The sequence below is a fragment of the Daktulosphaira vitifoliae genome, unplaced genomic scaffold (assembly GCF_025091365.1).
Source record: "Daktulosphaira vitifoliae isolate Bord-2020 unplaced genomic scaffold, ASM2509136v1 Scaffold_5, whole genome shotgun sequence".
In the NCBI taxonomy this organism is placed as follows: Eukaryota; Metazoa; Arthropoda; class Insecta; order Hemiptera; family Phylloxeridae; genus Daktulosphaira; species Daktulosphaira vitifoliae.
Window position 1 is genome coordinate 10,609,582 of NW_026099576.1, and position 15,671 is coordinate 10,625,252.

At 27.9% G+C, this 15,671-nt stretch overlaps 1 protein-coding gene across 1 annotated transcript; it reads left to right on the forward strand.

Annotated features, from left to right (window-relative positions):
- The first annotated feature begins 8,518 nt into the window (after positions 1-8,518).
- On the forward strand, positions 8,519-14,619 carry LOC126907060 (fibropellin-1). Its single transcript, XM_050688080.1, has 6 exons — positions 8,519-8,667; positions 10,823-10,874; positions 11,351-11,530; positions 12,678-12,851; positions 12,909-13,168; positions 13,919-14,619. Exons 1-6 carry the CDS (start codon positions 8,659-8,661, stop codon positions 14,504-14,506), a joined length of 1,263 nt encoding a protein of 420 aa, XP_050544037.1. The 5' UTR covers positions 8,519-8,658; the 3' UTR covers positions 14,507-14,619.
- The last annotated feature ends 1,052 nt before the right edge of the window (positions 14,620-15,671 follow it).

Sequence of the window (15,671 nt, forward strand, 5' to 3'; positions counted from 1 at the left end):
ATTGTTAATACTCTTGAATGGACTGTAATCATAAAATATTATAAACAGAGTATGAAGCTCTACCATGTGTAAATTATATCAAATGTCGTTATAACCTAACTGCATGAGTAACCAACGCTGGTTAAACAAGTAATACTATATGCGTTACGTCGTGTAGCTTAATCTGTGAATATTGAGCAAATAGCCCTTAAACGCGTCACGGTATCCGCAGAGTACCGATGGCACATAACAGTAGAGTACCGCCTTGCACGAGTGCCCTAGATGTCAATCGACCACCGCAGTGCGTCGACAACGTTTACTAAAAGAACGATAGACCACTCGCCCTGGACCAGTGCCCTTAAACGTGTCATGGTATTTACCACTTAAACTTGTACCTGCCCGTGAACAAGACCGCTTCGGTCTTGATAGTCCACTCCCCTACTGCTGGATCCAGGCGGTGACTGCGCTGAGCGCGCAGTTCGCACGAGATCCAGCCTCCTCGGACGAGGCTCCTTCCGCTACCACCAGCGTGTCGTCCGCGTAGCAGACGATGCGCACGTGCGGTGGTAGCGGAACGCGGAACACCGCGATGTTCCACAGCAGAGGCCCGAGAACTGACCCTTACGGGACGCTTCCCGTAACAGGTCTGACTCTCGGGCCCGCGACGCTCTCGTAACAGATGAACCGATCGCCAAAGTACGACCGGATCATCCGCCCGAGGTAAGGAGGCACCCGAAACGCGACCAGCGCTCCGAGGATGTGTGGCCATCGCACGGAGTTGAACGCGTTTCGGATGTCTAGGCTCTCCAGACCACTTGCACGAGTACCCTAGACGTCAATCGACCACCGCAGTGCGCCGACAACGATTACTATTAAACGGAAATAATTAAAATATAGTTAAGGCACCATACTCTAATTTTTTCTTTCTGATTACGTGAATTATGCCTAACGTAGCTGTGCGCAGGTGAACTCGTGCAGTTAGTTTATTTAGAATTGCTCTAAATGTTACTATCAATAATATTGTGTTATTTATAAATTTGTCTATTGTAGACAAATTTATTCTATGCAATAAATAAAAACAAACTTACTTATAGTGAATGATCAAACACAAAACAACTTGCTTTATTAAGAAAATAACTTATAACAAATAAAACGAAACAACAAATAAATAAATATGAAATATAAAAAAGAATATCTGCTGCGTCCTTCTTCCTTTACTTGGTTCTTGAACACTGACCATCGTTGAGACTACAAGCAACCCTCATGCCCTCTCTGCCTGGTAGATAGCACCGATTCCTTCTGTGACGCTAGGCAGTTGGTCAACCTGTCAGAACTACCTGTATCTCTGTTCGCCGACAGTATTTATATCGTAGTAAATCATTTCAATAGAAATACTTATCATTTCTATGTTACTTTGGTGTTTAAATAAATGCTACAATTGAAATATTCAGAATTATATTCCATGCTGAGGTTCATCTATGATTCCGCTGTTGTGTTGTTGAATTTCATTTTTCTATATGTTAAAACTGGTTTTTAACTAATTAGTAATAATATCAAAAATTAGTGGTGATGGAAAATCTAATTGAAGAATTGAAATCAGCAAGAAAAATAATCAAGAAAAGTTTATTTTTGATTCTGATGAAAATTTCTTGACCATTTATTCATAATTAACAATAAATTATTTTANATGAAAATTTCTTGACCATTTATTCATAATTAACAATAAATTATTTTATGAAAAGTTTTGTGTGAAGCCCTTCAATTTTGAAACCCATTTCCTACAAAATTTGTTGTTAACAAATTTATAATTTTTTATGTTTTCTCCGTAAAAATTATAATACTAAATCGTTAAATATCAATTTCATACAATATTTAATCTCTATAATAAATATTTATTCATATATTATTTTTATAAATCATAAAACTTGTAATCAGGATATAAATAAGGAAATAGGAGATCATGTTGCTTTTGGAATAATGCACCAGTTTCTTAGGTTTAAACACTATCTACAGATTTGCATCGAAGCGTTTCTTATGATAGTGATTTTAATCACTGTCAGATATCATCTACTATTGTTCCTACTATGTCATGTCCATACTGTGCCACAACTCCACTATCTCACGGTTTTTTTTTTTTAATTCTAGATTTAGAATTCGAAGAAACAAATGAAAAACTTCCAACACCAATAGAATTGGAAGATCATTAATTGTTGTAATAAAGTTATTTTGTTCTACATTTATGTTTTTTAATTAATCACAAATAAATATTGATATAAATAATCGAAAAAGAAAATTATAACAACATAAAGCACAGTGACATATTACACCGAAATAATAATTTTTGTTAACCTTCGGAGGCTGTTTTCATATAGAAGAAAAGTTGTGGGGACAAATGTTTTTTGTACTTATATTATGTAACAAGGTTTTATTTAACATATATTTGAAGCTTAGAGTATTTCCGAAACATTTTTTAAAGTAACAAAAGTTGCAACTTTGAATTTTTTCTATGAGACCTTTTGACGTATGGTTGAAAAAATTCAGTTCATTGAGACCCGAAAACAATGAATGACAGACAAAACAAAATACACTAGAGAGTAAAATTAATGCCTTTTCAGTTTCTCACCGAAGCTAAACAAAGTTTTACGAAATATACCACAGCTATTAATTTTATTGGTTGATATGAACCATTCTGTAATAAACTAAAAATAAAAGAAACAAAAAGAAAATACAGAATTGTAGGCAAATATATGGTATGTTAAATTTTTTTAATTTATATAATTTTATATAATTTTATTTAATTTGTTTATTAATTTTGTTAATGGTTTATTACGTAATAAATTGTTGGAAATTCAAAAGCATAGATTAAATTGTACTTACCTTACGTCCTATGTATTGCAATAATATTTCAAGTAATACAATGTCGATTTTGGTATTAAATGCACTACATATACGATTTACAGTATACGTCATATAGTCTTACATATAATACTTGCGAAAATGATTCAAATTTTAAATAATATGATTTAATTACACAAAATCTAGGACTGATTTTACTTGTAAAAGATTCTAATCACTCTATATTTTATTAGATGTTATTTGTCCTTATTTAATTTTTTTGTGTTTGTTGAATAAGAATTTTTTTGAGAGAATATATTTTATTGAGAGATCGACACCAATATTTCTTAAATCTTCCTCTGGTCTGGCCAAAACAAGATTCAAAAATATATATATTTATGTAAAAAATTTATCAAGGCGGTATTGTGGTGGCTCAACGTGTGTCGGAGCTAGCGCCTTGAAAAGATGCGACACAATAACCACCAAGACAAAGATTAAACACTGTAAATATACTCATAAGTTTCTCTACGTTGTCTGCCAGCGCGATAAAACAAAAATATTAGCGACGAGACTAACTACCCAATAAGAAAAGCTCACAATGCATTTTTATTATTTTTAAAAATTTGAAGTGGTGTTGGATTTATTATTAAAATAAAATAATTAAAAAGAAATTTAATGTTTAAAATATTATTTGATATTTATATCCACAATAAAAATAAAGATTTCCACAGAAAAATAAAACATTATTACTTAATGAACAAATTAAATTAAAAGATTCACCAAAACAAAATTCACTTTAAAATTTCTAAGTGTCATTTAGTTTCAAAGAAAAAAAAACCCAGCACAGGGGGGTTGCGGCACAGTGGTGACATGTNATTGAAAGAATAATCATCACAATGTTGATATAGTATAGATGGATCAAGTATAATGATATCTGACAGTGATTAAAATCACTATAAAAAAAAAACGCTTCGATGTAAATCTTTAGATAGTGTTTAATTTTAAAAAATTGGTAGATTATTCAAAAGCTACATGATCTGATATTTTCTTACTTATATCCTGATTAAGATAAAGTATGTCGAATAAAAGAGGGATATAAATATTATTTCTCATAAAAATTGTATTGATGTAAAATGTAAAAAATAAAATCGAGTATTTTCACACAAAAATAGCATTCGGTAGTCATTTTAAATCCCCCCCCTGTGGGCNATAAGGGTCCTACGTGTAGACGTTACTTAATAATCTCTACAATAAGTAGAAAGTAAAAAATTTTCAAAAAAAAATTGTAATGATCCATACATTTTTTAAAAAGTTATATCTTTATAAAATTAAAAATATAAAAAAGAATATTTTTCACAAAAATCTTATTATTTTATTAACTTTGATGTCCGTTTTCACCATGAAAACAAAATAAAGTTCAACATTTTTTTTTTCCATATTAAAGTATTTTTATAAGCTTTAATTTAAGATATATATAAAAGTGTCAGTATTTCCCAAACACTTTCAAAAAATAAGTTAAAAATGTTTTTTTCTATATGAATTTTTGTTATGAACCCTCTGCTATGTATAAAGGAAAATTTGTGAATCAATTCAAAAGCAAAATAATCTCCTTTTTCCTTTTTTATATCCTGATTAATAGTTTTATAATTAATAAGTGTAATACATGAATAAATATTTATTAAAGCAATGAAATATAGCATGATATTGATTTTTTATAATTGAGTATTGTAATTATTATGGAGAAATTATAAAAAATTATAAAGTATTCATTGCTTCTATGACAAACGTATATAAAAATTGAGAGGTTTAATGCAATACTTAAAAAAAAATGGTTGTTATTTATAAATAAATTTACTGGTCTACAAGGAATTTTCATCAGAGACTAAATTAAACTTTTCTAAACCCATTTTTATGCCGATTTCAAATCTGCAATTAAAGTTTCGCAACGCTTTCAAAAATTATATTGAAAAAGTTTTATTTCTATATGCATTTTTAAGTTCTGAACCCCCCTGTAAAAGGATGTGGTCCGATTTAAAAAAAAAGGATGTCGTATGAAAGAAATATATAAATAGTATTTTTCACAAAATAATTTTATTGATCCATACTTTTTTTAAAAAATTATTTAAAAGTTATCGAAATATAAAGTTAAAAATGTAAAATATAAAATCAAGAATTTTAGCACAAAAGTAGCATACGGTAGCCATTTTCACCATAAAAACAAAATAAAGTATATTACATTACCTTTAATTTAAGATATATATAAAAGTGTCAGNGTATGTCGAATGAAAAAGGGATTATTAAAAAATATTATTTCTCATAAAAAAATAATGTTGATCCATACACTTTTCAATATGTCATAGCATTATAAAGTTAAAAATGTAAAACATAAAATCGAGAATTTTCACACAATAATAGAATTCGGTAGCCAATTTCACCCTGAAGACAAAATAAAGTACGAAATTTTTTTTCACCATTACAAAGTATATTACATTAGCTTTAATTTAAGATATATATAAATGTGTCAGACCTTCCANGAATAAAAGTGTCAGACCTTCCGGAACACTTTCAAAAGTTAATTTTTTGTGAAAAAGTTGTCATTTTAAATCCCCCCCTGTGGCCAGGTAAAGGGTTAAATTTATGAAAATAATATACCAAATGATAGGTAAAGACATCAAGCATCTATAAAAACAAAAATTATATTGATATATTCATTTTTGAAAAAATTATGGCAATTTTAAGTAAGAAAAATTGAAAAAATTTCGAAAATTAGTGATTTTTAAATTTGTAATTTTTTTGGAGGTTTCCCCCATTTACGAGGAACGAGGGAAATTTTTTCAATTTTTGAGAGTAATGTCTTCGACTAGATACGATTTGTGATCTTTTGACGTATTGTTGAAAGAAATCTGTTCGATGAGAGCTAAGAAAAAGTGGTAACAAACACAAAAAAAAAAAAAAAANCAAAAAGTTATAGCATAATAAAGTTAAAAATGTAAAATACAAAATCGAGAATTTTCACACAAAAATAGCATTCAGTAGCCATTTTCACCGTGAAGATAAAATAAAGTCCGAAATTTTTTTTTTTTCATGATAAAGTACATTACATTATCTTTAATATANTTTTTTTTTTCAAATTAAAGTACATTACATTAGCTTTAATTTAAGATATATATAAAAGTGTCAGATTTTCCGGAACACTTTCAAAATTTAAGTTGAAAAAATTAATTTTTTGTGAAAAAGTTGTCATTTTTAATCCCCCCCTGTGGGCAAGTAAAGAGTCACATATAAAAAAAAAATATACCAAATGAAAGGTAATGATATCATGAATCTATATAAAAATAAATTATATTGATATGTTCATTTTTGAAAAGTTATAGCACTTTTAAGTAAAAAAAATTGAAAAAATTTCGAAAATTAGCGATTTTTAAATTTGTAATTTTTTTGGAGGTTTCCCCCATTTACGGGGAACGAGGGAATTTTTTTCAATTTTTGAGGATAATGTCTTCGAATAGATACGATTTGTGATCTTTTGACGTATCATTGAAAGAAATCGGTTCGGTGAGAACTGAGAAAAAGTGGTAACAGAAAAAAAAAAAAAAAAAACACACATCTTAGTAAAACCAATACCTTCTCAGCTTCGCATCGAAGCTAATATTCTAAATCCAAATTAATTAAAAAAAAACCAAATTTTTAGTAGAGTGTCATAGATTTTGTGTATTTTAAAATTACCGAAAGAACTGGTTTCGACGAGGAAATGGCTTTTTATAGTCAGAGAGGGGTAGCCTAGCGATCCCTAGCGTGACCTCAGAAGCTGAGACTTTCTATTCTAATTGGTTAATTATAATGAGGGTCCTACGTGTAGACGTTACTTAATAATCTCTACAATAAGTAGTTTTTATCTCATAATTAACTGGTTATTTTGTTTTTTAAATAAAACAACCCTGTTTTGGTGATTCTGTATATTCATAATATGTGACATACATGTACAAATGATAACATCAAAATATATGTTAATATTTTAAGTGATAATATAATATTACAATTATTTTAAACTCTACCTTTTTTAGCTTCGATGCGAAGCTGAGAAGGTATTGGTTTTACTATGATGTGTTTTTTTTTTTATATGGAAATAGCTAGAAGAGTAATTTTTCGATTTATTAGTTTTGAAAATCATTCCGGTTAATTCCCCTTAAGATTTTTAAAATAATTCTTTAAATTAATGGACTAGTTAAGAATATAACTTTTAAATATTAACATGCTTTTTGGTGTTTTGGCTTTTTTCATTAATAGATTATCAGACAAATAGTCGTGTCACTATGCCTACATCATATTGTTTATGTGTAACAAAAAAATACACCTTAGCAATAAATATTATAATTTAAATTACAAAAATAACAATTAAATATTAATATTTACTATTGGTTAAACTCTGGCGCAAAATCTTAGATGAATATACAGAGTGATTTTTTTTTTAACGCTAACCACTCAAATTTTCTTATAATATTAAGTTTTTTGAAATTTTTTTTCGAATTTTGTTAGTTACATATGTATTTGATATAAAATAATTTTTAGGTTCATTTTTTATATTTTATAGGGGTGTCAACTTAATTTTTTGAAATTGCAGTATACATATTACACTAGCTTATAAATTAGACAATGATTTAATTCAGAAAATGACTGCTGGATAACAATTTTTACCAGTATTCCAGAAGTTATTAATAATTTAAAGTTATGACTAGAGGTAAAGAGAGCGTGCTGCTTTTAATTCACTAGTCATTTCCCGGTCGTGCTCTTCCTACCGCCTAGATATGAAAATGAGAATAACTTCGGAAGTACTGGTCCAAAAGTTGTTATCAACCAGCCATTTTCATGATTAAATCATTTTTTAATTTATAAGCTAGTTTAATTGTGTGTTACCATTTAAGATATTATAGTTCATATACTTATAAGGTATAAGGAATGAATAAAACAAGTATTTTATTATTGATAAATTAAGAAAAAAATAATGTTGACACCCCTCTAAGATATGTGGTATCGACCTAAAAGTTGTTTTATATTAGATAAATGGAAATACTTATGTAACTAACAAAAACCAATGAAAATGTTTTTTCAAAAATAGTCTTATTTTAGAGAAATTTAGTGGCTTGCGTTAAAAGATTCACTCTGTATGTATTTTATGTTATTTTGATCGCATACGTCAATAGGTAATGACTAACTCTCGTTATTTTCAAGGACTGATACCGCCTACTAAAAATTGGTTTTTGTACTAGCTGATACACAACACATTTCGGAAATTTAGATATCCGGCGTATGTTTATGTAGTTGTTATTATGCATAAGAATCGTGTCTTGGACTTGATCTGACGTCAAAAAATAACTGAACTAAGTCAAGTGTGGAATTGTGCATATTATTTTCATTGTTGCAAAAATAGCCTACGCTTAATAGTTTTTTCTACATACGATAGGTTGATGGAGAAGTTAGTTTATCTTTGGATAAACTACATATTAGTCAACAATATTATAGTATGATAATCATGTGTACTCGTGGGCGTATGTTTTGGTGGCCATTGAATTGATCAATTAAGCGATTGTTTGACTGCAACGTTATTGTTCCGCGTGGGCTACTTGAAATACATAACTCATAAGCAAAACCAAAATGGTAGTCAGAGTTGTTTATGCACTAACGCAAATACACACACGCTTTCGTACATACATTAATACTGGTCGAACCCATATTTCGACTTATGACCATGAATCGGATCCAGCAAGGATTACCTGATGTTTATAAATGAACACTTGAAACAAATCACTTGGTCAATAGTTGTGTAGTGACTATACCGGATACAACATGACTTTGGTAAGTACTAAGATTTAAAAAATATTTACCAGTAAAAATGAATTCATTTTATGACTAAGAGTATATTGTACAAGTTAATAGTAAAATAATAGTAATTGGTAGACCTTAACTACTTTAATTATTCAAAATATTGAATCAATTAATAAAATCAATAACATGAAAGTACCAAAAAGTTGATCTTAAGTTGGTGAATTTTTTTTTCAATTAAAAAACTGTAGTGTGCTTAAAACATTATCTTGTTGATATTTTCTTACCGTTAATTTAAAATATAGACTTATCACGCGTTAAATATTTTTTGGTTTAGTCCCAAGACATTTTATTTAGACTAAAAATCAATTTATTACATTTTGTACTTACCACGTTATTGGTTTCAAATAGTCTAATTATATATTTTATATTAGAAATAACTATTTATATTTGAATTTAATTTTAAAGTTCAATTAAAAACTAGCAACAAACTATACTAATTTAATATACTTATATGCGTATTTAGGCATAAATTAATAGATATGTAGATGAAGTAATTATCCACAGCATCATATTGAGGTTGCTATGTAGCTTCTATGTAGTTGTATAGACCAAAAAAATGTTTGATAATAACTTAAAGTAATAGTCGTATGCAACACATGTTTGTTTTTCTAGTATTTTGTTAGAATAGCAGTTATTTATTATGTAAATTATAATTGTAATTATAATTATGTTTTTGTTAGGACAGAATTTTGTGCTTTATAATTATTATAAAACTCAAAAATATTTAATATTATATCGAAAGTGCTATCAAATGTCTTGTTTCATGGGAAATTGTGTACATTTTTTATGTTGTATTTATTTTTAATAAAATAAATATTTGATAGATGACGTTATAAATCTGTGAAATATAGAACTTGCTGATTTTAAACGTAAATAAGTATGAAATAAACTAAGATCTTCCGTATCCGAATCTCAAATGTATGATATATTTAAAAAAAAACTTAAAATATTAAGTCTTAATTAACGTGTTAAATAACTTTCCCAATGAATAATTTAAAAATTCACCTTATACTACTTATTTTATTATAAATATTTCTACGGTTTTTTTCTAAAAGATCATCACAAAAATAGTAATCTGAAATTATTGGTAATGTTTATAAAACTGACGAGATGAATTTAAGGAGAAGGAATATTTTTTCATTCCAAAATTATTGATTTTATCATATTACTATTAAATTTTTTTATTTGTCTTTGCTCTTCAGAAAAATTGCTAAATTCATTTTTTAATAAATGGCTTCAGATTTTATTTCTTAAAACCAAAACAAAATTTACTTTTAATTTTAATTTTATCATACGTAATTTGAAATAAGGTGTTTGTTGATTTTAGTAAAGGGGACGGGTTAAATTTCTTTACTTATGACATTATAAATGATAAATATTTTTTTACTAATATGTTAAATCAATTAAAAAATTTAAGAATCCATTAAATTTTTTTCTATCTATTTAAATTATAAAAACATAATTACTACGTCTTGAGCTAACAATTTATAACTATTACTATTTTATTCACGCTAAACTTATGAAGTTGACAAAAATCTAATTTTTTTAAAATTAAATACCGTACTTCCTTATTTTTAGAAATCGAAAAAGTAATAATACTACACTATATGATCGGTTTTTATACATAGATTTATAAATTATAAAATAGAACCATGTAGTGCCACTTCATACACAGTTAACTGCTATTTGAAATAATAATAATATTTTTTTAAAAGGTACATTGAACCTTTAACACGATCATTATTATAGTTATACAGAAAACTTTCTTTTAACAGATACGCTGTGGACGAAAATTTTTTCTGTTAAGAGGAGGTTCCTGTTTAATAGAGGGTCCTTTGAAAAAAGTTTCACTGTATAGATCATAAATTTAAATAAATACAATTATTTAAACAAATCTGAGGACATTATAGTGGTTTGTAAACNAATAAATACAATTATTTAAACAAATCTGAGGACATTATAGTGGTTTGTGTCCTTGTCATTGATAACAAATACATTATTTCATCTAGGTCAACGAATATATTAAAAGATAACATTAAATATATTTTATTGTGTATTAAATACTTATTTATAAAATAGTATTATTTTTTTTAGAAATAATTTGTTTGAATTTTTTCTTTTTCAGTGTTTAACAATGTTGGCCATTTTGGCCGCAGTGATCAGTCCAATGACACAAGGTAAGCAACTAAACAAATAAATAGCATTGAAATAATATTTTATCACTATGTTTATACTTTTAAAAGTAAATTATTGTTTTGAATATTACTTAAAAAAATATTTACCTGTTACTGTTATTTAAAAATATACTACAAACCAAAATATACACATAAATCCTCAACACTTTTTAAATAAACAATATAACCAGTTTTCCTTGTTGAAATGAAATATTATCAATTTATGGTAATAATAAAAAATGTGGGTGTTTTAGAGTTAAAATAATATCAATAATTATTGATATTATAATAATTATTTAATTAAGAAGAAAATTATTATGTATCTTAAAATAATCATTATTAAAATTAAGATGGAAGATTTTCCTACATGTTATTGCACCTATATTGCATAACCACTCGTCGTTTTCCTCATTTAACCAAAATAATGAGTACAAGTTATTCATAAATTTAATTTTTAATATATTTTAATTCCATTTCAGGTATGATCATTTACAACCCAACTTCATACACTTCGGGTCGGCAATATTATAATCCATGTTCTCCAAACCCTTGCGGTACCAATACAAATTGTCGTGTAAATAATGATCGGCCAGTCTGCAGTTGCTTGCCAGGGTATTTTGGTAATCCACTCTCTATCTGTCAACGGGGTGAATGTGAAGGTAAGTGATATTTTTTTCATACTTAAAATAAAAATATAAGATTGTATTAATAAAGTGTAAAACTAAATAAACCATTAACTTTTCCTACTTATGTACATAAATTTATAAATTATATCATTATTATTTTTTATGTATTATTACACGGTTAAGTCAAAGAGTAAATATTACATAGATTCTTGGTTTTAATTACTACAAATTTGCGTTAATTGTACACAAATACACATATATTTGACCTTAATAAATAGGCGTTAAATTATTTTGAAATATCTTAATGACTTTCAACGCCCATTGAATTATAAAATGTATATCTCTGAGTCATCTGAGTATTTTCATGTTATTATTTGTCTAGTACCTTGTTTTTATCAAACAAATTAATTAATTAGATTCGATGCGAACCCGAGAAGGTATTGGTTTTACTAAGATGTGTTTATTTTTTTTTTGTCTGTTACCACTTTTTCTCAGCTCTCATTGGACCGATTTTCTCAACAATACGTCAAAAGATCACAAATTGTATCTAGTTGAAAACATTATCCTCAAAAGTTGAAATTTTTGACTTCGTTCCCCGTAAATATGGGAAATCTCCAAAAAAATAACAAATTTAAAAATCGCTAATTTTCGAAATTTTTTCAATTTTTTTTACTTGAACTGCCATAACTTTTTCAAAAAAGAACAAATCAATATAATTTTTTTTTATATATGCATAATGTCTTTACCCATAACATGATATATTTTTTTTATATATTTGACCCTTTATCTGCCCACAGGGGGGGATTTAAAATGACTACTGAATGCTATTTTTGTGTGAAAATACTCGATTTTATTTTTTACATTTTACATCAATACAATTTTTATGAGAAATAATATTTATATCCCTCTTTTATTCGACATACTTTATCTTAATCAGGATATAAGTAAGGAAATATCAGATCATGTAGCTTTTAGAATAATTCACCAATTTTTTAAAACTAAACACTATCTAAAGATTAGCATCGAAGCGTTTTTTATGATAGTGATTTTAATCACTGTCAGATATCATTATACTTTATTCAACTATGCCACGTCACCACTGTGCCGCGACCCTCCTGTGCTGGGTTTTTTTTAGAATTAATCCATCTTAATAAATATTTCTGTTTTTTTTTTCATGTAGTCAATAGCGACTGTACCAACAGCAGAGTGTGCCGTAATTATAAGTGTGAAGATGTATGTGCAGGTCAATGTGGTATAAATGCACAGTGCACTGCGAGAAATCATGTGGCTGTTTGTTCTTGTCTGCCAGGTTATAATGGAGATCCATCGTCTTCATGCCGTCAAAATGATCCACGTAATATATAATACTTGTTTTTACTGAAATTTATATTAAATAATTCGACTTTTTTAGAGGAACAATGTCATCCAAGCCCTTGTGGAGCAAATACCAAATGTGAAGTGATTAATGACGTGCCTGTATGTTCGTGTTTACCAGGATATGTAGGATCAGGTATAACCGGATGTCGTCATGAATGCGAATCTGATTATGAATGTGGTCCCACTCAAATGTGTCAAAATTACTTGTGTACAGCAGCTTGTGCTATTGGCACTTGTGCATCTACCGCTATTTGCGACGTTCAAAACCACCGACCAGTTTGCTCATGCCCAAAGGTTCTATTACAATTCTAAAATAATTTAAGTTTTAGTAAATACAATATGCAATGTAAAATAAGATTTTATATTAAAACATTATGTTATATATATATATTATACATAACATAAATATTATTAAATAATAAAGTCCGGATTGTATTGGTGAGCTACCGAGAAAATCTCTGTGACCGTTTTAAATTGGGACTCATAAGACCAATTTTCGATCATTAAAAATATTTTCGATACAAATTTTTCAAATTATGTTAAAATTTAAATAATATTCGTAATTCACAACTTTATTATATACGATTGAAATTTATAAATTAATTGGCTGATAAAAATCTAAAAACTTTTTTCAAGACAGCAGAATGCTATAAATGTTCTATCTTATCATGAACAAATTTTTTATCGCAAAAATCTTTTCTCTCTATTAAATATAACAACCTAACAATAGATATCAAGTAATATCGACCAAACTCTGTTCTCATTAAAAACGATTAAAATTTAAGAGACTCTTTGTAATAGTTTGTATTTAATATGGGACTATAATTAATTTAGATAATGGAAAATTTTTCTTCTCATTTTCTAACAATTCCACTATTTAATTTTATAAATGAGGATAATAGTTTTCAAAATTACTTGATTAGAAAATGAATTTCATAAAAAAAAAAAATCTTTATTTATATAATATAACAAAATAGCATAGAAATTATTTCAAAAACATTTGGAATTTAGTGTTAAAGCAATTTAATTGGATTTTGATTTCAGGGATATTTTGGAAATCCATTAGTTTCGTGTAGAGCTGAATGTCTTACTCACAGTGATTGTCCATCAGATCGTCCATCGTGCTTAGGAGAGAAATGTGTTAATCCATGTACAGGCGTTTGTGGTATAAACGCTAATTGCGAAGTTCGTGACCACATTAAAGCTGTATGTAGCTGTCCAAAAACTATGACGGGTGATCCTTTTGTTCGGTGCAGACCATTTGAGCCAGCTGACTTGTGTGAACCTTTCCCTTGTGGATCAAATGCCAAATGTACACCAGGACATGACGTCTCAGGACAAGAACGTCCAGTGTGCACTTGTTTATCAGGATATGTAGGAAACGCAATTGCAGGTTGTATCCGAGGCGAATGTGAATCTGATATCGAGTGTCGTTATGACCAAACCTGCTCCAACTACAAGTGCCAGAATGTGTGCGCTGGTCAATGTGGCGTTGACGCTGAATGTAACGCAAGGAATAGAGTAGCTACTTGCACATGCCCACCAGGTTACGAAGGAGATGCTTCAGTAAGATGTTACCCAAAAAGCAGTAGAAACGCTAGAATTGGACGGGTGTACTACAATAAAAAATAAAAAGGATTTTTGTAGAATGTTTGTGTAATTCTAATTTAACATGCTTATATATTATTATTTGTGTATATTAATCCCATGAGTCATAAATTTTCAAATATATATTTTTGTACGTATTTATGTAATAACTTATTTAAATTAGGTAGTACTCAATTTTTAGAAAGCCAAATTAATCAAAATGAAAAATTAGCAAATTATGTAGGAAAATTTACCAATTCATACAAAGTACCACAATAACTCTGAATTCATCTATTAATTCCTACTAATAAAAAAGTTGAATTTTCACCAGTTCAACTTTTTTAAGGTTACTTAGCGATAACAATCGAAACTCTAAATATCACCGATCACTAAACTGTATTTTTTTATAATAAATATAAAAAAAATATTTTAGTAAAATGGAATACTTTTTTTAGTTTGAAAAATTTTATAGCATATTAGAGCAAAGAAAATTTGGGGCTTATCACTTTATCATAGTAATTGGCTGATTTACAAAATTATTTTTGGTTTCTTATTGTAACATTGTTTAAACTTTATAAACGAGGGTTAGGAACCGAAATTACTTTGGTTTTTCTAAAATTTTTATCATACTCAATAAGTAAATTGTCTTAAAGAGATTTTTTTCAAGTATTTGTTAGATTAATAATTGTAGAAACCAAAGTGTTATAAGATCGATTTGAAACTCTTAACTCAACTAAACATTTGGCTTATCAATTATAAGTTTTTATAATTCAGTTATCAGTTATTCGTTGAGTTACTTACATTTTTTTACTAAGTATCTTAAAAGATTTATTTTCATATAATGTCTGTCATGTGCTCTACTAGTGGGATGGTTTTGGTTTTGGTTTGTTTGATGACCCAATTAAATTTGATGGTTGTAAGCTTCCGGTTCATAATAAATATTCAAAACTTTCTTCTACTGAAATCAAAAGTTTGTCGGCTAAAAATAGAAGTTTAAAATATTTTGTCGAAGCTTTTGATTTAGGTTAAAAAACAATCCAAGATATAAAGCGTCTAATAAAGAAACTATTAGATGAGTTTGAAAATTTAAATTGTTCAACATCTTCTCCTGCAATTACTACTCGCTCGGACGAATTATTAATAAACGAGATTAACCAGTGTCATTTACGTACTTCTAATCTAATTTTTTTATATATTGAGGAAAGTACAG

Coding starts and splice junctions, on each gene's coding strand:
- LOC126907060 (XM_050688080.1), top strand. Junction 11,531..12,677: donor TCAACGGGGTGAATGTGAAG/GTAAGTGATATT, acceptor TTTTTCATGTAG/TCAATAGCGACTGTACCAAC. Junction 12,852..12,908: donor ATGCCGTCAAAATGATCCAC/GTAATATATAAT, acceptor CGACTTTTTTAG/AGGAACAATGTCATCCAAGC.